At 39.6% G+C, this 17380-nt stretch overlaps 1 protein-coding gene across 3 annotated transcripts in view; it reads left to right on the top strand.

Moving 5' to 3' along the window:
- Positions 1-17380, top strand: part of ppp3cca (protein phosphatase 3, catalytic subunit, gamma isozyme, a) — an 82600-nt gene that overhangs the window by 37774 nt on the left and 27446 nt on the right. For all 3 annotated transcript variants that reach the window (XM_022666839.2, XM_022666838.2, XM_022666837.2), the window contains exons 4-8: positions 5800-5911; positions 9182-9327; positions 10938-11077; positions 15531-15608; positions 16952-17046. In XM_022666839.2, coding sequence (XP_022522560.1) covers positions 5800-5911; positions 9182-9327; positions 10938-11077; positions 15531-15608; positions 16952-17046 — 571 coding nt within the window. The remainder of the gene's footprint in view (positions 1-5799; positions 5912-9181; positions 9328-10937; positions 11078-15530; positions 15609-16951; positions 17047-17380) is intronic.

Here is a 17380-nt window from a genome sequence, read left to right as displayed (position 1 = left end):
CTCTCTCTCTCTCTCTCTCTCTCTCTCTCTCCCTGCTGAACATTGTCGAGTTAACTTCCAGTCGAGCTCCGTAACGACAGGTTAATTCCCGGGTTTGTAACTGAGCGCGCGGCGCCACCTTCGCTAAAGTAGCAGTGATTGGATCCCTTCTTAACTGGTCCCTACCTTTCACAGAACTAAATCAGTTCTGATTGGATTTCGTCCCTGCCAAACATTTTCGTCTCGTTTTTATTCGTTGACCAAAATGTCAGTTAATTTCGTCTCGTTGTGTGAGCGCTGTCTGCCCCTCCTCCCTGTGTGTGTGTGTGTGTGCAGCGAGACGGGAGGAGGGGCAGACCGTTCCCTATCATATCAGAGCGATTTCACCGCAAAATGTTATTTGCCCCCCCGGGCGTGTTGTGATTGGAATTCTATTTTCACACCTCTCGTCTGTGTCGTTTAAATAGCAACAGTGCTTCTAAAAATATCTACACTGATTGGAATCAAAGTTCTCTGGAAAATAATGTCTGTTCAGGTACATTTCTGCAGTATTGCTATCTTGGCAACGGAAAACACAGGTGCGCCACTGACTAAATACAACCTAGACAGATGTCAACAGTCAGATGTTTATTGCTATTTTGGCAGTGAATTGTCAACACAGGTTCATCCCCAACGCTCATCGTTAGGGGTGTGACGAGATCTCGTGTTACGAGATTTCGCGAGATTAAAACGGACAATATTTCTCGTCAGGCTTAAACCTGTCTAGCGGGGCAAAAAAACAGTTAAGTGTGCACTTTTTAAGAGGGATCTGGCAACCCAGTAGTGATAGCAGCGAGTGTGGTGTCTGAGCAGTGAGAGCAGCTCTCAGCAGAAGAGGAAAATTCAGGTATTTGTATAGAAGTTGCTTCTGCTACTTTTAAGTTGTATGTCTGTGTGACCAACAAGACACAAACCATATATAAATACTGTAAGTAAATCCTACACGTGACTGTTTCATAGGCAGCTGTACTAATCCCTTAGCTCTGTACTGTATTTAAAAACATGTTCTGTCTCTGTTTGCACTTCAAGCATAGTCTTAATATGACTGTTTGTGGTTTGCACTTATTGTTTGCACTTTATAAGGCCTAGAAAAGTTTTTTTTTTAATTTTTTTATTCTTATTACTATTTTGTATAGAATCAATGTGTGAGAGAAACCAGTCTGTTAAGATTGAGTTTTATGATTTTGTCAAATAAATCTCTAGTTTTCAAGCCTATTTTCATTTTTGGCGTTTTCTTTAAAATGTTATTTTTAAATCTCGTCTCGTCTCGTTCTCGTGAACCCAGTATCGCGTCTCGTGATATTAGTGTCTCGTCACACCCCTACTCATCGTACACTCATGTTGTTACACTCACATGGACATGCACCAGTGCATGAACCCATAGGGCATGCCTGCTGCCAGATATGCAAACTTTTACACCAACAAGAAACAGAATTAACGAGCAGGATTGATAAGATCAGTTTCCTCTGCTTTTTTTAACACTTAGGAAAGAGTCTTGGCACACTGGTTGAAAATATATTTATATATATTTGTAATTTTTATTTTTGAAGTTGTTTGAACTCATTTTATTGAGTTGTACTCACATTTTAAAATCACCTTTTAGCATGTACTGATAATGTGTACTTTAATTTTCTCCTTTTTTTCATCATATAATATCATCATATATATATCATCAGCTTTTCTCTGAAACACATTGAGATTTGATTAATTATTGAGATACGATTGTTTCTTTTTTATTCATATGACCCAGCCCCTAACTTTCAGTGCTCAGTGAGTTTAGGATATTTTAGTTTAGTTTTTAAAATGAAGAAAAATATATTAAATCTTGTTTTTGGACAAAAAAAAATGATCAGTGCAAATTCTCTCCTCTTCTCTTCTGCTGCAGTTACCTGTACATTTCTCTTCATTTTTCCTTCATGCGTAGGCTGAGACACGTCTCTAAGCCTTCAGCACACACACACACACACTCTAAGCCCACCACACACTTGTCTATTATTTCAGATGGCATTTGAATGTGCACCTGCTGTCCTTGGTTTCCTCGGCAGCCTGTTCGTTCTCGCCACTTTAAGTGCAGAGTGGGGATCTGAATGTTAATAGAAGGAGGAGAGGATCCTAAATAGAGGCTAATGAGAGAGTGTGTGTGTAGTGTGTGTAGTGTGTGTGTGTGTGTGTAGTGTGTGTTTAGGTCTGTACTGTACTGTGGAATAAGCTGCAGCTCCAGCGCTGTTTGTATTGCGGGCCTGACTGGGTTGCAGGACTCTCTGGGTTGCAGGACTGACTGCATTGCACAATTGTTTGGGTTGCAGGACTGCCTGATTAGACTGACTGGGTTGAAAGTAAGTTGGGGATGCAGAACTATCTGGAAAAAGCAGAACTATCTAGTTTGCAGGACTGTTTGCACTGCATAATTATTTGGGTTGCAGGACTGTCTGAGATGCAAATCTATCCGGGTTGCAGGACTTTAGCAGGACTGACTGGATTGCAGAATTGACATTGTTACAGAACTGTCTTAGTTGAGATTAGTAGAGTAAGATTATCTGGGATGCAAGACTGACTGCATTACAGGTCTTTCTCGGTGGCTAGACTCTCTGGGTTGCAGGACTGACCACCTTGCACAATTGTTTGGGTTGCAGGACTGCCTGATTAGACTAAGTGGGTTGCATGTATGTTTGGGTTGCAGGACTGACTACGTTGCAGAACTGTCTGGGATGCAGGACTATGTGGTTTGCAGGACTGTAGCAGGATAGATTGCATTGCACAATTGTTTGGGTTGCAGGACTGCCTGATTAGACTAAGTGGGTTGCATGTATGTTTGGTTTGCAGGACTGACTACGTTGCAGAACTGTCTGGGATGCAGGACTATGTGGTTTGCAGGACTGTAGCAGGATAGATTGCATTGCACAATTGTTTGGGTTGCAGGACTGCCTGATTAGACTGACTGGGTTGCAGAACTGTCTATGTTACAGAACTGTTTGAGTTGCAGTACTATCTGGGCTGCAAGACTGACTGTGTTGCAGGACTGTCTGGGTTGCAGAACTGTCTGGGATGCAGGACTATCTAAGTTGCAGGACTGACTGCATTGCACAATTGTTTGCCGGACTATCTGAAAAGCGGAACTATCTAGTTTGCAGGACTGTTTGCATTGCATAATCATTTGGGTTGCAGGACTTTAGCAGGACTGCCTGGGTTGCAAAACTGTCTGAGATGCAAAACTGTCCAGGTTGCAGGACTTTAGCAGGACTGACTGGATTGCAGAATTGACATTGTTACAGAACTGTCTTAGTTGAGATTAGTAGAGTAAGATTATCTGGGATGCAAGACTGACTGCATTACAGGTCTTTCTCGGTGGCTAGACTCTTTGGGTTGCAGGACTGACCACCTTGCACAATTGTTTGGGTTGCAGGACTGCCTGATTAGACTAAGTGGGTTGCATGTATGTTTGGGTTGCAGGACTGACTACGTTGCAGAACTGTCTGGGATGCAGGACTATGTGGTTTGCAGGACTGTAGCAGGATAGATTGCATTGCACAATTGTTTGGGTTGCAGGACTGCCTGATTAGACTGACTGGGTTGCAGAACTGTCTATGTTACAGAACTGTCTGAGTTGCAGTACTATCTGGGCTGCAAGACTGACTGTGTTGCAGGACTGTCTGGGTTGCAGAACTGTCTATGTTACAGAACTGTCTGAGTTGCAGTACTATCTGGGCTGCAAGACTGACTGTGTTGCAGGACTGTCTGGGTTGCAGAACTGTCTGGGATGCAGGACTATCTAAGTTGCAGGACTGACTGCATTGCACAATTGTTTGCCGGACTATCTGAAAAGCGGAACTATCTAGTTTGCGGGACTGTTTGCATTGCATAATGCAATGATTGGGTTGCAGAATTGTCATTGTTACAGAACCCTCTTAGTTCCAAGATTATCTGGGATGCAAGACTGACTGCATTACAGGCCTTTATGGGTTGCAAGACTCTTTAGGTTACAGGACTGACCACCTTGCACAATTGTTTGGGTTGCAGGACTGCCTGATTAGACTAAGTGGGTTGCATGTATGTTTGGGTTGCAGGACTGACTAGGACTATGTGGTTTGCAGGACTGTAGCAGGATGGATTGCATTGCACAATTGTTCAGGTTGCAGAACTGTCCATGTTACAGAACTGTCTGAGTTGCAGTACTATCTGGGCTGCAAGACTGACTGTGTTGCAGGACTGTCTGGGTTGCAGAACTGTCTGGGATGCAGGACTATCTGGGTTGCAGGACTGTAGCAGAACTGACTGGGTTGCAGAACTGACTATGTGCTGGGAAACCATCTATGTGACAAAACTGTCTGGGTTGCAAGACTGACTGAATTACAAAACTGTCTGGGTTGCAAGATTGACTGTATTGCAGGACTGTGTGGGTTGGAGAACTGTTGCAGGACTGACTAGGTTGCAGAAATGACTGAATTGCACGACTGTTGCAGGACTGTATGGGTTGCATGACTGTTGTAGGACTGCTGGGTTATAGAAATAACTGCGCTAAAGGACTGATTGGATTGCCAAACTGTCAGAGCTGCATTCCTGTCAGAATTACAGGACTGTCTGCATGTTACCAATCATTAAGGTTCCTGAATTAGTTAGCATAGTTCCCTCTCTTTCCTGGAAGATATTCCCCATCATTTAGCATCATTTATTATGTTGAGCATTTTGCCTTTCTGGTGTCCAGGACTTATATAGAAAAATATGACTTAGAATAGGAATATACAATATATTCTATATAAAGCTAATTAGTTACAGAAGTGACAATATACAGTCATATGGAAAAGTTTGGGCACCTCTATTAATCTGAATCATTTTTAGTTGTAAATATTTGGGTGTTTGCAACAGCCATTTCAGTTTGATATATCTAATAACTGATGGACACAGTAATATTTCAGGATTGAAATGAGGTTTATTGTACTAACAGAAAATGTGCAATATGCATTAAACCAAAATTTGACCGGTGCAAAAGTATGGGCACCCTTATCATTTTATTGATTTGAATACTCCTAACTACTTTTTACTGACTTACTGAAGCACAAAATTGGTTTGGTAACCTCATTGAGCTTTGAACTTCATAGCCAGGTGTATCCAATCATGAGAAAAGGTATTTAAGGTGGCCAATTGCAAGTTGTTCTCCTATTTGAATCTCCTCTGAAGAGTGGCATCATGGGCTCATCAAAACAACTCTCAAATGACCTAAAAACAAAGATTGTTCAACATAGTTGTTCAGGGGAAGGATACAAAAAGTTGTCTCAGAGATTTAACCTGTCAGTTTCCACTGTGAGGAACATAGTAAGGAAATGGACGAGCACAGGGACAGTTCTTGTTAAGCCCAGAAGTGGCAGGCCAAGAAAAATATCAGAAAGGCAGAGAAGAAGAATGGTGAGAACAGTCAAGGACAATCCACAGACCACCTCCAAAGAGCTGCAGCATCATCTTGCTGCAGATGGTGTCAGATTTAAGATTAATAGGGGTGCCCAAACTATTTCATATGACTGTAATTATAAGAAGTGACAATATATTAATCCTATGACAATATATGTAATTTATTCTATAATCAATTTCTATAATCTTTTATAATGTTCATTAATTGGAAATAATTGATTGCTTTTTTCTACATCAGCCTTATTATCGCTCTCTTTTCTCTCTCTCTCTCTCTCTGTGTTTCTCTCTCTCTCTCTCTCTCTCTCTCTCTGTGTTTCTCTCTCTCTGTCTCTCTCTCTCTCTCTCTCTCTCTCTCTCTCTCTCTCTTTCTCTCCGTAGTGCGTGTTGTTCCTGTGGTCTCTGAAGATCAACCACCCCACCACCCTCTTCCTCCTCAGAGGCAACCACGAGTGCCGGCACCTCACAGAGTACTTCACCTTCAAACAGGAATGTGAGTGGAGTGGGCAGTGCTGTCAAAGTGTCTTCTGATGTATTGGTGAAAAAAGATACACGTATGCACGTATCACTGAGCTGTTAGTGTCCCTCGTATCACTACTAGGGGCGACTGAGTCTTTATATATATATGATGCTGATTCTCTAGCCACACAGCAAAAAATGCAAGTGTTAAATTAACTCCCACAGAGTTGATTTTAACTCTTTTTCAGGGTTCAACACTTAGTAGTTAATAGTTAAACAATATAGTTAAACACCTTAACGCCAGAGTTCCTTTTTAACTCACATTTGTATTTCTTTAACTTTCTAAATTGTTACACTAACACTGAAAAGAGCTTAAAAAAATTATAAATGAGAAGAAGATTAGTCAATTAATATGACTTTTTATTATTTAATTATTATTCAGGACAGGTCAGCGTGTAATTTTCCATTGTACTTCTTAGTGCATCACCAACACTTTATCACAATTTACTGTACAAAGGACGGTAACTTGCTCTTATAGCCTACAATTTCACACTGATGGTAAGTTAGGATCTGGGGGACACACCCATTATGCAAATAACGTGTTTAACTGGGCGGAGTTTAATTAAATCTCTGTGAAGTTGGCCAGTATTTTTTGGGTTTAGTGGGATTAACACTAAAATATTCAACTCAAAATAACGTCAAATAACCATTATTATGTCACTTGTTTTCAGAACGTTCCTGAAACTTAAAAAAAAAAGTTGCTAAACATTCATATAATGTTCTCTGTTAGAACTGGGTTCCAGCTAATATTAATTGATTACAGTTACAGTTAACATTAAATCTGCCTGGATGTTCTTAGATGTTTTTTAACATTCTGGTAATGTCACTGTTAATGGGTGTTCTTAAAATACTTTTATTTGATGTCTTTAAACATTCTGGTAACGTCACTGGTAGCGGGTGTTCTTAGAATACTTTTATTTGATGTTTTTAAACATTCTGGTAACGTCACTAGTAGCAGGTGTTCTTAGAATACTTTTATTTGATGTTTTTAAACATTCTGGTAACATCACTAGTAGCGAGTGTCCTTAGAATACTTTTATTTGATGTTTTTAAACATTTGGGAAATGTTACTAGTAACAGGTGTTCTTAGAATGCTTTTATTTGATGTTTTTAAACATTTGGGAAATGTTTCTAGTAACAGATGTTCTTAGAATGCTTTTATTTGATGTTTTTAAACATTCTGGAAATGTCACTGGTAGCAGGTGTTCTTAGAATGCTTTTATTTGATGTTTTTAAACATTCTGAAAACATCACTGGTAGTAGATGTTTTTAGAAGGTTTTTATTTGATGCGTTTGAGCATTCTGGTAGTGTCACTGGTAGCAGGTGTTCTTAGAATGCTTTTATTTGATGTTTTTAAACATTCAGGAAACTTCACTGGTAACGGGTGTTCTTAGAATGCTTTTATTTGATGTTTTTAAACATTCTGGAAATGTCACTGGTAACGGGTGTTCTTAGAATGCTTTTATTTGATGTTTTAAAACATTCTGGTATTGTCACTGGTATTGGATGTTCCTAGACAGACGTTTAAAATGTTCTGCTAACATTGCTTTTACGTTACTTGTGTCAGTGTAACGTGTTTTTTATAGATTTTTTTTTTATGTTAGTGTTTGTCTTTCTGGGATAACTTGTTTATTATTTTAATAACTTCTAAATTGTGATGAAAATCATTATTATGTTAAACATTTTGTAAAATGGCGAACCTTCCCGGAACCTTTTTTTATAACATTCTTTTTTAGCTGGGTTATAGCAAAGCAAACATTTGGGTCTAGAACCAGTTCTCACAATTTAATGTTTTTACTTTTTAATGATTTACGAATGCTTTTAAAGTTATGTAAATCAGGGGAGAACTCCCGTGTTCTGATCTGAGATCAGTTTTAGGCTCTCCAGATTAATGAGTGATGGACCTTTGTTCCAGGCCTTTGTGTTCGTATCTACTGTCCGTCCAGAGCAGCGATGTTCACGCTAGTGTACTTTAGCATAACAATCAGCGGCGGTCGGGTTCAGCAGTGGCTACATCTTCATGTAGAAGAGCTCTCCATGTGACCCTGTTGTGTTCTGAATGGCCGTGTATAAATAAGGCCTCGTGAATGAATCGGAGGCCTGTTTCAGGAGCTTCTGAAAGCGAGGCCGGTAATGAGGAAGTTGAGCACAGACACTACAGCAATAATAAGCTTAATAAGCTTCTGAAAGAGTGTACACACAGCTGATAATGAGTACTAATTAGGCCCATCTGAACTGAAGTGAATAGCAGCTGCTCTCTCGGCTCCTGTGACTCGTTCCCTAGAGTACACCGCAGCTTCGGCCGCGGTCATCAGAGATCTGAGCGCCGTTTATCATTTAATCAGGTGATTCAAACCTTTTGGTGGAGTGTCGGTTTCCCTATATCCTAGTGCATCTCAAAAAAATGGAATATTTGTATGTAAAATTAGTACTTTTGGCAGTGTGGGCAGTGTGCCAAATCCTGCTGGAAAATGAAATCTGAATCTGCATCTTCATAAAATTTGTCAGCAGCTTCACACTAGATCTCAGACAGCTTGGACTGTGTGTTTCTCGACTCTTCCTCCAGACTCTGATCCCTTGATTTACAAATAAAACAGTAAAATTTACTGATGATCAGTGATGGTTTGGAGAGACATGTCTGAGAGACATCTGCTGGTGTTGATCCACTGTGTTTTATTATCAAGTCTAAAGTCAGTGCAGTTTTGTTTTCTCACAAAATCTGCTACTGGCAACTTTTATTAAGATGTGGATTTCATTTTTCAGAAGGATTTGGCACACTGCCCACACTGCCAAAAGCACCAATTAACCTTATAATATAATTTTCAAAATTCTACGATACTGATTTTTGTTTTTTTTTATTGGCTGTAAACACTTACGGTTGACTAGGGCAGCTCTAGCAGGTAGCATCTTGTGGTAGTGCCTCACTGAACGTCTGAACTTGAGCTTCTCAGGATTTCCCATTTGACCACTAATGTTTATTTTTGGTGATTGTTTGGCTTCATGCTTTATGCATCCTTTCAGGTGGGTTTACCTGGACAAGATGTTTTCTTGCCATTTATATTGGAATTTGACCTCCTGATGTTTCTTTCCCAAGCAGCAAATACCCTTTTCTTTTCATTTTTGTGCCTTGAATTTAAAGGAAGTGATGCAGCACTTTATGACCTTGCCTTATTTAATCTCTCCAGTCCCCCCACTGTTCAGAGCTTTCAACCCCCTCCTGTCCTTCTGCTTTTGTTTTGACAGGTAAAATAAAGTACTCAGAGCGGGTGTATGATGCGTGTATGGAGGCGTTCGACTGTTTGCCTCTCGCTGCTCTCCTCAACCAACAGTTCCTCTGCGTTCACGGAGGCCTCTCTCCAGAAATCAACTGCTTAGACGACATTAGGAAAGTAAGTAGCAGTCTGACTGCGTTTGACCTCGCTGGAAGATTTGCACTCACGACTGAAGAAGTGAAACCTTGACATTATATTTATAAAGCTAACGGCAGCTGTGTAGCATCTGAAGGTCCAAAAGCCAGTGGATGTAACCATCGTTAGATTCTTCTGTATCCTAAAGTAAATGCTTTGAATCATACCTGCTCACTGAGGTAGTAAAAAAAAACATACATACAGCTCTGGAAATAAATAAAAGACCAATTAAAAAATTATGAGTTTTTTTTATTTTATCAAATTAAAAACCTCTGGAATATAATCAGGAGGAAGATGGATGATCATCAACCCAAGCCATCAACCCAAACTGAACTGCTTGAATTTTTGCACCAGGAGTAAAGCAGCATAAAGGTATCCAAAAGCAGTGTGTAAGACTGGTGGAGGAGAACATGATGCCAAGATGCATGAAAAAAAATGTGATTAAAAAACAGGATTATTCCACCAAACATTGATTTCTGAACTCTTAAAACTTTATGAATATGAACATTACGCTTTCTTTGCATTATTTGAGGTCTGAAAGCTCTGCACCTTTTTTGTTATTTCAGCCATTTTTCATTTTCTGCAAATAAATGCTCTAAATAACAATATTTCTATTTGGAATTTGGGAGAAATGTTACCCATAGTTTATAGAATAAAACAACAATGTTCATTTTACTCAAAAATAAACCTATAAATAGCAAAATCAGAGAAACTGATTCAGAAACTGAAGTGCTCTCTTCATTTTTTCCAGAGCTGTTTTTAAAAGCACATTATGCAACATTTTGTTTTAGTTAATCTATGCGTTTTATGCTGTTTTAGATGAACAAATGAGTCATTACTGAGCGAACAGAGGTTTTTTTTTGGTCATCCTTGTGGTCTGTAGGGCAAAAATCTATCCTTGCAAGTTCAAGAGCCCTCAACACGCAACCACAGACTCAGACACAGGTCTCAAGTATTGTGAGAAGCCGGCTAGTTGCTAACAGCTCTAAAATTACAATTGTGATAGCTGTACACATGTATCATGTTGGCCCCTAACATTGGCTGTACCCCTATTACTGGCCAGTTCTGCATATTGCACATATTTCCTTTGCCAGTTGAGTTATGGAAATTTAAATCACGTCAGCTCAAACCTTAAAAGAACAATTAAACTTTATTGTCATAAAAAAAAAAATCACACTGCATTTTCATAGCAGGACAGCTATTTTTTAAAAACAGTTTTAAAAGGCTTGCACTACTAAGGATGCCTAAACCGAAGTGGGTATTTGTAGTGAACTTGGCTAACTGCGAACTTCTGAATGGAACAGACCTTAGGCTGCGACTGATGACCTTTTACCTAGTCCACAAGAACACAAGTAGAGACAAGAATGCAGATTGAGAAATTTTGTGGCCTTTGTGACGTTTAAAAACAAAATCTGGTACATTTGGTACCAAAATTAGTCACAGTGTAAGAAAAAGTCCCAAGTGTATACACTAAGGCACAGATTACAACAACTTGACTTACTCAAATGACCTTTTTAATGGTTTTATAGCTAAAGGTTTAAATTTTATTTCTATTTAACATCTCTCTCTCTCTCTTCTCCTTCTGTCCGCAGTTAGACAGGTTTAAAGAGCCTCCGGCGTTCGGCCCGATGTGCGACCTGATCTGGGCGGACCCGGGCGAGGACTACGGCAGCGAGAAATCCTCAGAGCACTTTAACCACAACTCTGTCCGAGGATGCTCCTACTTCTTCAGGTACTGTCTCTTCTCCAGCCTTCTCCTGGACCATGCATACAAACCTGTTCACTCTTTTGAATGATGAGTGTGTCAGTCGGAGTGTACTGGAGAACAGAATTGAGCAAATTTGATTGATTTCAGTCTTTTGAGTGGATGTAGAACACTGCTTCTGCAGACTGTAGCAAGAGTTTATTGATTGGCTGTAAATTGCATTTGCCAATGGCAATCATAGGGGTTCAAGCGTGATTGTCATTACTGTTCTAGTTGAATCCAACATACAAAAATGATGGACAAAGTTTTTTAGTAAAGCTTCTATTAGTAATAGATATCAGTAGTCTCAAAAAGCTCCGACATCTTCAGTTATATACTTTTCTTCTGTCTGGTCCATACTGTACCAGTCAAGAGTTTCAGAATTTGGATCATTTTTTCTTTTTTTTTTTTATTGTAAATGAATACCGAAGTGATCCAGGCTATGAATGAATGCATAAGCAATTATGTAGTAACTTAAAAGTGTTAAAAAACCAAAATACATACAAAAAACATAGTTTGGATTACTTTAGTACACAAGCAGAGAGCACAGAAACACAGATATTTCAAACTGTCCACAACTGGCGCTCCACCCTGCCATAGGAAATTAATGGTCGCCTGTCGCTTTCTAGTTTGAATGAAGGGTTATGTGCTCGTACTCTCTCTCTCTCTTTCTCTCTCTCTCTTTCTCTCTCTCTCTCTCTCTCTCTCTCTCTCTGAGAGATAATAATACAGCACAAAATGATCTATTATCTATTATTCCTGCCCTCTCACAATAATACAGGGAAATACCAGCATTAAAAAAAGTGATTGGCACCACTAATGTAATTTAATTTTAACAATCTAATGCTGATATTTCTTAAAAAGAACTCAAACGCTGTGTAGGTTAATCAGTTAAAGTAATGTAATGTTGTTTTTGTTCTTAATAAAGCTCCACAATCGGGCTCACTGTTTATTTGTTCCAACAAGATCTAAAAGATGGATCCTCTCATGATGACAGTAGGAAAGAAACCTGGTTTCAAGCATATCATAAAAGAGCTCGAGCTTCGTTACAATGTTCCATACCAAAAAAAAAAAAAAAAAAAACATGGTCATAATAAATATATTCATTGTTATTATGAATATAATAAAGGTAAGGCTATACAGAATGCCGTGCCTCTTTGTTTTTTCCACCAACTGATTCAAAAACGTGCCAAACCATGGAGTTTATACCGAGGTGTGAACCGAACCAGGTTTTTTTCAAGTGATGAGTGTTCCATTTCAATGGTTTCAATCTTGAAATTGTTGTAGAATGTGTTGATTTATGTGGACTGTATTAAGAGCTGCAGTACAATTTACAGTCAATTGCGAATGGCAATCACAGGGGTCCAAGCGCCCTATTTCTAATTGATATGGATTACACACCAAAAAAATGATGAAACTGGCTCTCATCAGGAAAAGGAAGAGCAAGAGTTCTCTTTGTTGTACAGGATACGTTCATCAGAGTTACCGGCCTCAGAAACTACAAGTTAACACAGTGAATAGCTCTATTTGAGTAATGTTCTAATTCATATTATGACAGGAATTGCTCAACTAAATAAAAAATATATAGTTATATTTGGTATATATATATAGTTAAATTGAGTTACCAGCCTCAGAAACCACAAGTTAACGGCTTCCCACTTTTAATTTACTACATGATTCCTTATGTGTTCCTTTATAGTCTATAGTCTAGATAACTGGAAAAAAGATCAAATACAAACATAGAAAAAAAATGTGCTTTTTTTGGCTGGCAATGTAAGAATTTTAATATATTGCAATTTTTGGGGGCTATTTCATCTACCCTTATTTCAGAAGCCCCCAGTCTTTTAGGCCTTCAGACTGAGATAAGTCTACAAATATGCCTTAGCGTTAGGTCAGGTTAGTCCAGAATGTGGTCAGATGCGTTTTACGGTAAGAGCTCAGTGTGTGTTCTGCAACGCATCAGTGCTATGACTGCATACAGCCTTTAAGCCATCCAGCCTTGGGTGGAAATCTGTGATTTGGGCTGGCTCCTGGAAACACAGCCCTGACCTGTTTCACACTGTATGTTGGTGTGTGTGTGTGTGTGTGTGTGTGTGTGTGTGAGACTGTGTGAGCTGTTTGCTTGTCCAGCTGGCCTTGGTTTGTGCTACGCTAACTGAACGCTAACTAAATGCAGGTGTTGTAATTGCCTGAGCGGTCTCCGCTGAGGGGTGGGATGGGTTCGATCAAAACCCCCACAAAAATGCCAGTAGCCGTGCTCAGGGTGCTCTGCGGTGAATGCCGGCCTCAGTCTTGCGGCTGCCAGGAAAGGCTTATAAATGCCTTACGGCCCCCGGGGTGTTTGGTTTTTTGACCCAGCATTGGAGCTCAGGGGATCCCATGGGTCCAAAACCACAGTGAATGAGCTTCAATTGTAGAAATGACCATCTACTGCAGGGGTGTCCAAACTTTTTTTGTTGGGGGCCAGAAGGAGAAATATATTTGAAGTCACGGGCCACAGACTCTGAAATAAAACAAATAATGAAATATACCACTTTAAATAATACATTTTCCTGATTATTTCATTTACACACCATTTTACTTGACTTACTATCTTTATCTTTGACAGAGTTGTGTAAACTAAGATTTTTCAAATTGATGTTTAATTTCATGATGTCTCTTAATATTAAACTCCTTAATTACGGCAACTTTTAGACTCTGTTTTTCTGCGCTAGAAATGCACACTCTCTCTGCTTTCAGACTCTTTGGCCCGTTTTTCTGCGCTAGAAACGCGCACCCTCTCCGCTTTCAGACTCTTTGGCCCGTTTTTCTGCGCTAGAAATGCGCACCCTCTCCGCTTTTAGACTCTTTGGCCCGTTTTTCTGCGCTAGAAATGCGCACTCTCTCCACTTTTAGACTCTTTGGCCCGTTTTTCTGCGCTAGAAATGCGCACCCTCTCCGCTTTTAGACTCTTTGCCCCGCTTTTCTGCGCTAGAAATACGCACCCTCTCCGCTTTTAGACTCTTTGGCCCATTTTTTCTGCGCTAGAAATGCGCACTCTCTCCACTTTTAGACTCTTTGGCCCGTTTTTCTGCGCTAGAAATGCGCACCCTCTCCGCTTTTAGACTCTTTGGACCGTTTTTCTGTGCTAGAAATGCGCACTCTCTCCGCTTTTAGACTCTTTAATGCGCACCCTCTCAGCTTTCAGACTCTTTGGCCGGTTTTTCTGCGCTAGAAATGCGCACCCTCTCTGCTTTTAGACTCTTTGGCCTGTTTTTCTGCGCTAGAAATGCGCACTCTCTCCACTTTTAGACTCTTTGGCCCAGTTTCTGCGCTAGAAATGCGCACCCTCTCCGCTTTTAGACTCTTTGGCCTGTTTTTCTGCACTAGAAATGCGCACTCTCTCCGCTTTTAGACTCTTTGGCCCTGTTTTTCTGCGCTAGAAATGCGCACCCTCTCCGCTTTCAGACTCTTTGGCCCGTTTTTCTGCGCTAGAAATGCACACCCTCTCCGTTTCTGACACCTAGCGTTCAAACTTTGAATCTCACATTATGAAAACCTGCTTAACAGCGGGCCAACTTTCATTCTATTTCTAAAATACATCGCGTTTAGTTTGGACACCCCTGATCTACTGTATGCATTCAACCCAGGGACAGTGCCTGGGTAAAGGCTTTATGCATATGAACAGGCATGTCGTAACACATGAATAAGGAGTGAATAGTACAGTACATTAAAGTTCTTCATTGAAGTTTTGTCTATGCTTTGTAGGTTCTGTTTCTTGGCACATGAAGAGTGAAAAGTTTGGACACACCTTAAAATCAGGGTTTTTCATTATAGTAAAATGTTCTGCCTTGTGTATTAATACTAAATTCATCCAAACTATGAAGAAAAACATATATGATTATTAGGTAAACAAGAAAGTATTAAATAAACCAGAATACGTTTTGTATTTTAGTAGCACCTTTTGCTTAGATGACAGCGTTGTACATATTGTCAAGAGTTAATAACTTTAATTTCTTGCCTTTTAGTGTTCGTTTAAGAGCATCAGTTGTAAAGTAGTGAAGAGGTAGAGTTACAGGTATACAGTGAATAGTGAATATTTGAATATGATGATGTTCTAATCCATATTATGGCAGGAACTACTCAACTAAGTAAAGAAAATAATTACTTTAACAGAAATGTCAAGCCATCAAAAGGTCAAGCCATTAAAAAAATTCTAATGATTAAACTGGCACTCATCAGGAGTAGCGCAAGTGTTCCCTATGAGAATCATATTTTTAAAAAGCTGTGAGGGGGTGAGCTTTTACACCCTCTTGTGGCAACACCCTAAATCAGACCACACCTGTAATTTTGCAAATAGTGATGTAAGCTCTTCATAAATTCTGATGTATTGCTTATTATGTTTAATCCATATGTAAATAACCTTCGAGTAAAACATTTTTCCTCTCCATTTGCATTTCAGTTATCCTGCTGTCTGCGACTTTTTGACAAATAATAACCTGCTGTCTGTTATAAGAGCACATGAAGCCCAGGATGCAGGGTAAGTAGCTTTTAATTTTTTTCAAAATTTGTTTTGAAACTAATTTTATATAATCTTAGGGATTTTAATGTCTAGTTAAAACAGTTGGTCACATTTTATAATCAGTGTCTATAATAACTGTGTAGTTACATGCTAACAATTGTTGTAATTGTTGTCCAGCGGTCTAAAGCGCTGCTACTATGATCAATAGATTGCTGGTTCAAATCCTGGTCATGCAGCTTGCCATCAGCTGCCGGAGACCTGAGAGAGTACAATGAGCCATGCTCTCTCTGGGTGGGTACAGTAGATGGCGCTCTTCCCCCCCCCCATCACTCCTAGGGTGATGTTGATCAGCACGAGGCGTCTGTGAGCTGATGTATCAGAACCGAGTCACTATGATGCTACTCAGCAATGCTGCTTTAGCAGCAGCTGGAAAAGAGGCGGAGTCTGACTTCACATGTGTCGGAGGGGGCATGTGCTAGTCTTCATCCTCCTTGTGCACAGCTAATTGGCATTTAAAATATAAGGCCCACCTAAAATCCTTTATTTTCCCCAAAATCGACAGTGTGCCTTTTGTATATATTCTACCAGTTGTGCAATAAGAAGCAGTAAAGCCACTCTGCTGAAGTACAGCATTATAAGGGTAAGTTTTCAGTAAAGTTTCTGCAGCACTAAGGCTGGGTGCAGCAGCATTAGCATTAGCCGCTAACTGCAGCGCTAACTTTTCCATATTCAAAGGCGAGTATTACCAATACACCCATGGTTCCATAGACTTGCACTATCGGTCAGCATTTACACCTTGCTAGTGCTGCCATTAGCGGCTAATGCTAATGCTGCTGCACCCAGCCTTAGTGCTAGAGAAAATTCACACAAAAAAGGTGACCATTAGACAAAATGATTTGATTTTGTTCTGTTGTATGTTTGTGCTGGTGGAAGAAGGGTTCCTCTTACTGAATCTTGGTTTCTCCTAAGGTTTCTTTCTATTAGTATGAGGGAGTTTTTCCTAGCCACTGTTTCCACTATCAGTATGGAGTTTATTCATAAAAGTCTTGGACCCGTATCTCTGTAAAGCTGTGATGTGATGACATTTGTTGTAAAAAGTGCTATATAAATAAAATAAAAATGAATTGAATTACTTAACCTGTACAACTGTAATTAATCTGTACCAGTGTGTTCTTTACCAGTAGTTACAATGTTATTACATGTTTGTTAATGTGTAATAACTCAGTTATTAGAAAAATACAGCATGCTCACAGTTTATCTGTTGTTTTACATTGTATGCTGTTTTGTGTAAGAGGTGTGTCGTGTTGTCTCCTGGTGTGACTCTTTTAATAGAAAATTGTCCATGTGTTCCCTCTATGCAGGTACAGGATGTACAGGAAAAGCCAGACCACAGGCTTCCCCTCGTTAATCACTATTTTCTCAGCTCCCAATTACCTAGACGTGTACAACAACAAAGGTAAGCCGGTGCCGCTCAACCTCATGCTCAAACTTATGCTCAACATCAGCATGTCTACATTGGCCTTGAGTTGAAAAAATAACTAATTTATTTTTGAAATAACATGAGATAAAAAGGACCCAAATCTAAAGTTCAGCATCCTGCCTGGTCAGTGTTTAGGAACACCAGCTTTAATGAGAGTCACAGCTTATAAACACTGTTTGCAGTAGCAGTTAAGGGTCTTCAGTTCTTGGTCGGGGGACTTTCTTACATTCTTCCTGCTAAAGGCTTCTGTGGAATTTGGGTGATTGATACAGTAAAAAAAATATATAACATGATATTTAAAGTCATTTTC

The sequence above is a fragment of the Astyanax mexicanus genome, chromosome 22 (assembly GCF_023375975.1).
Source record: "Astyanax mexicanus isolate ESR-SI-001 chromosome 22, AstMex3_surface, whole genome shotgun sequence".
NCBI classification, from domain to species: Eukaryota; Metazoa; Chordata; class Actinopteri; order Characiformes; family Acestrorhamphidae; genus Astyanax; species Astyanax mexicanus.
This window is presented reverse-complemented; position numbering and strand designations above follow the sequence as displayed.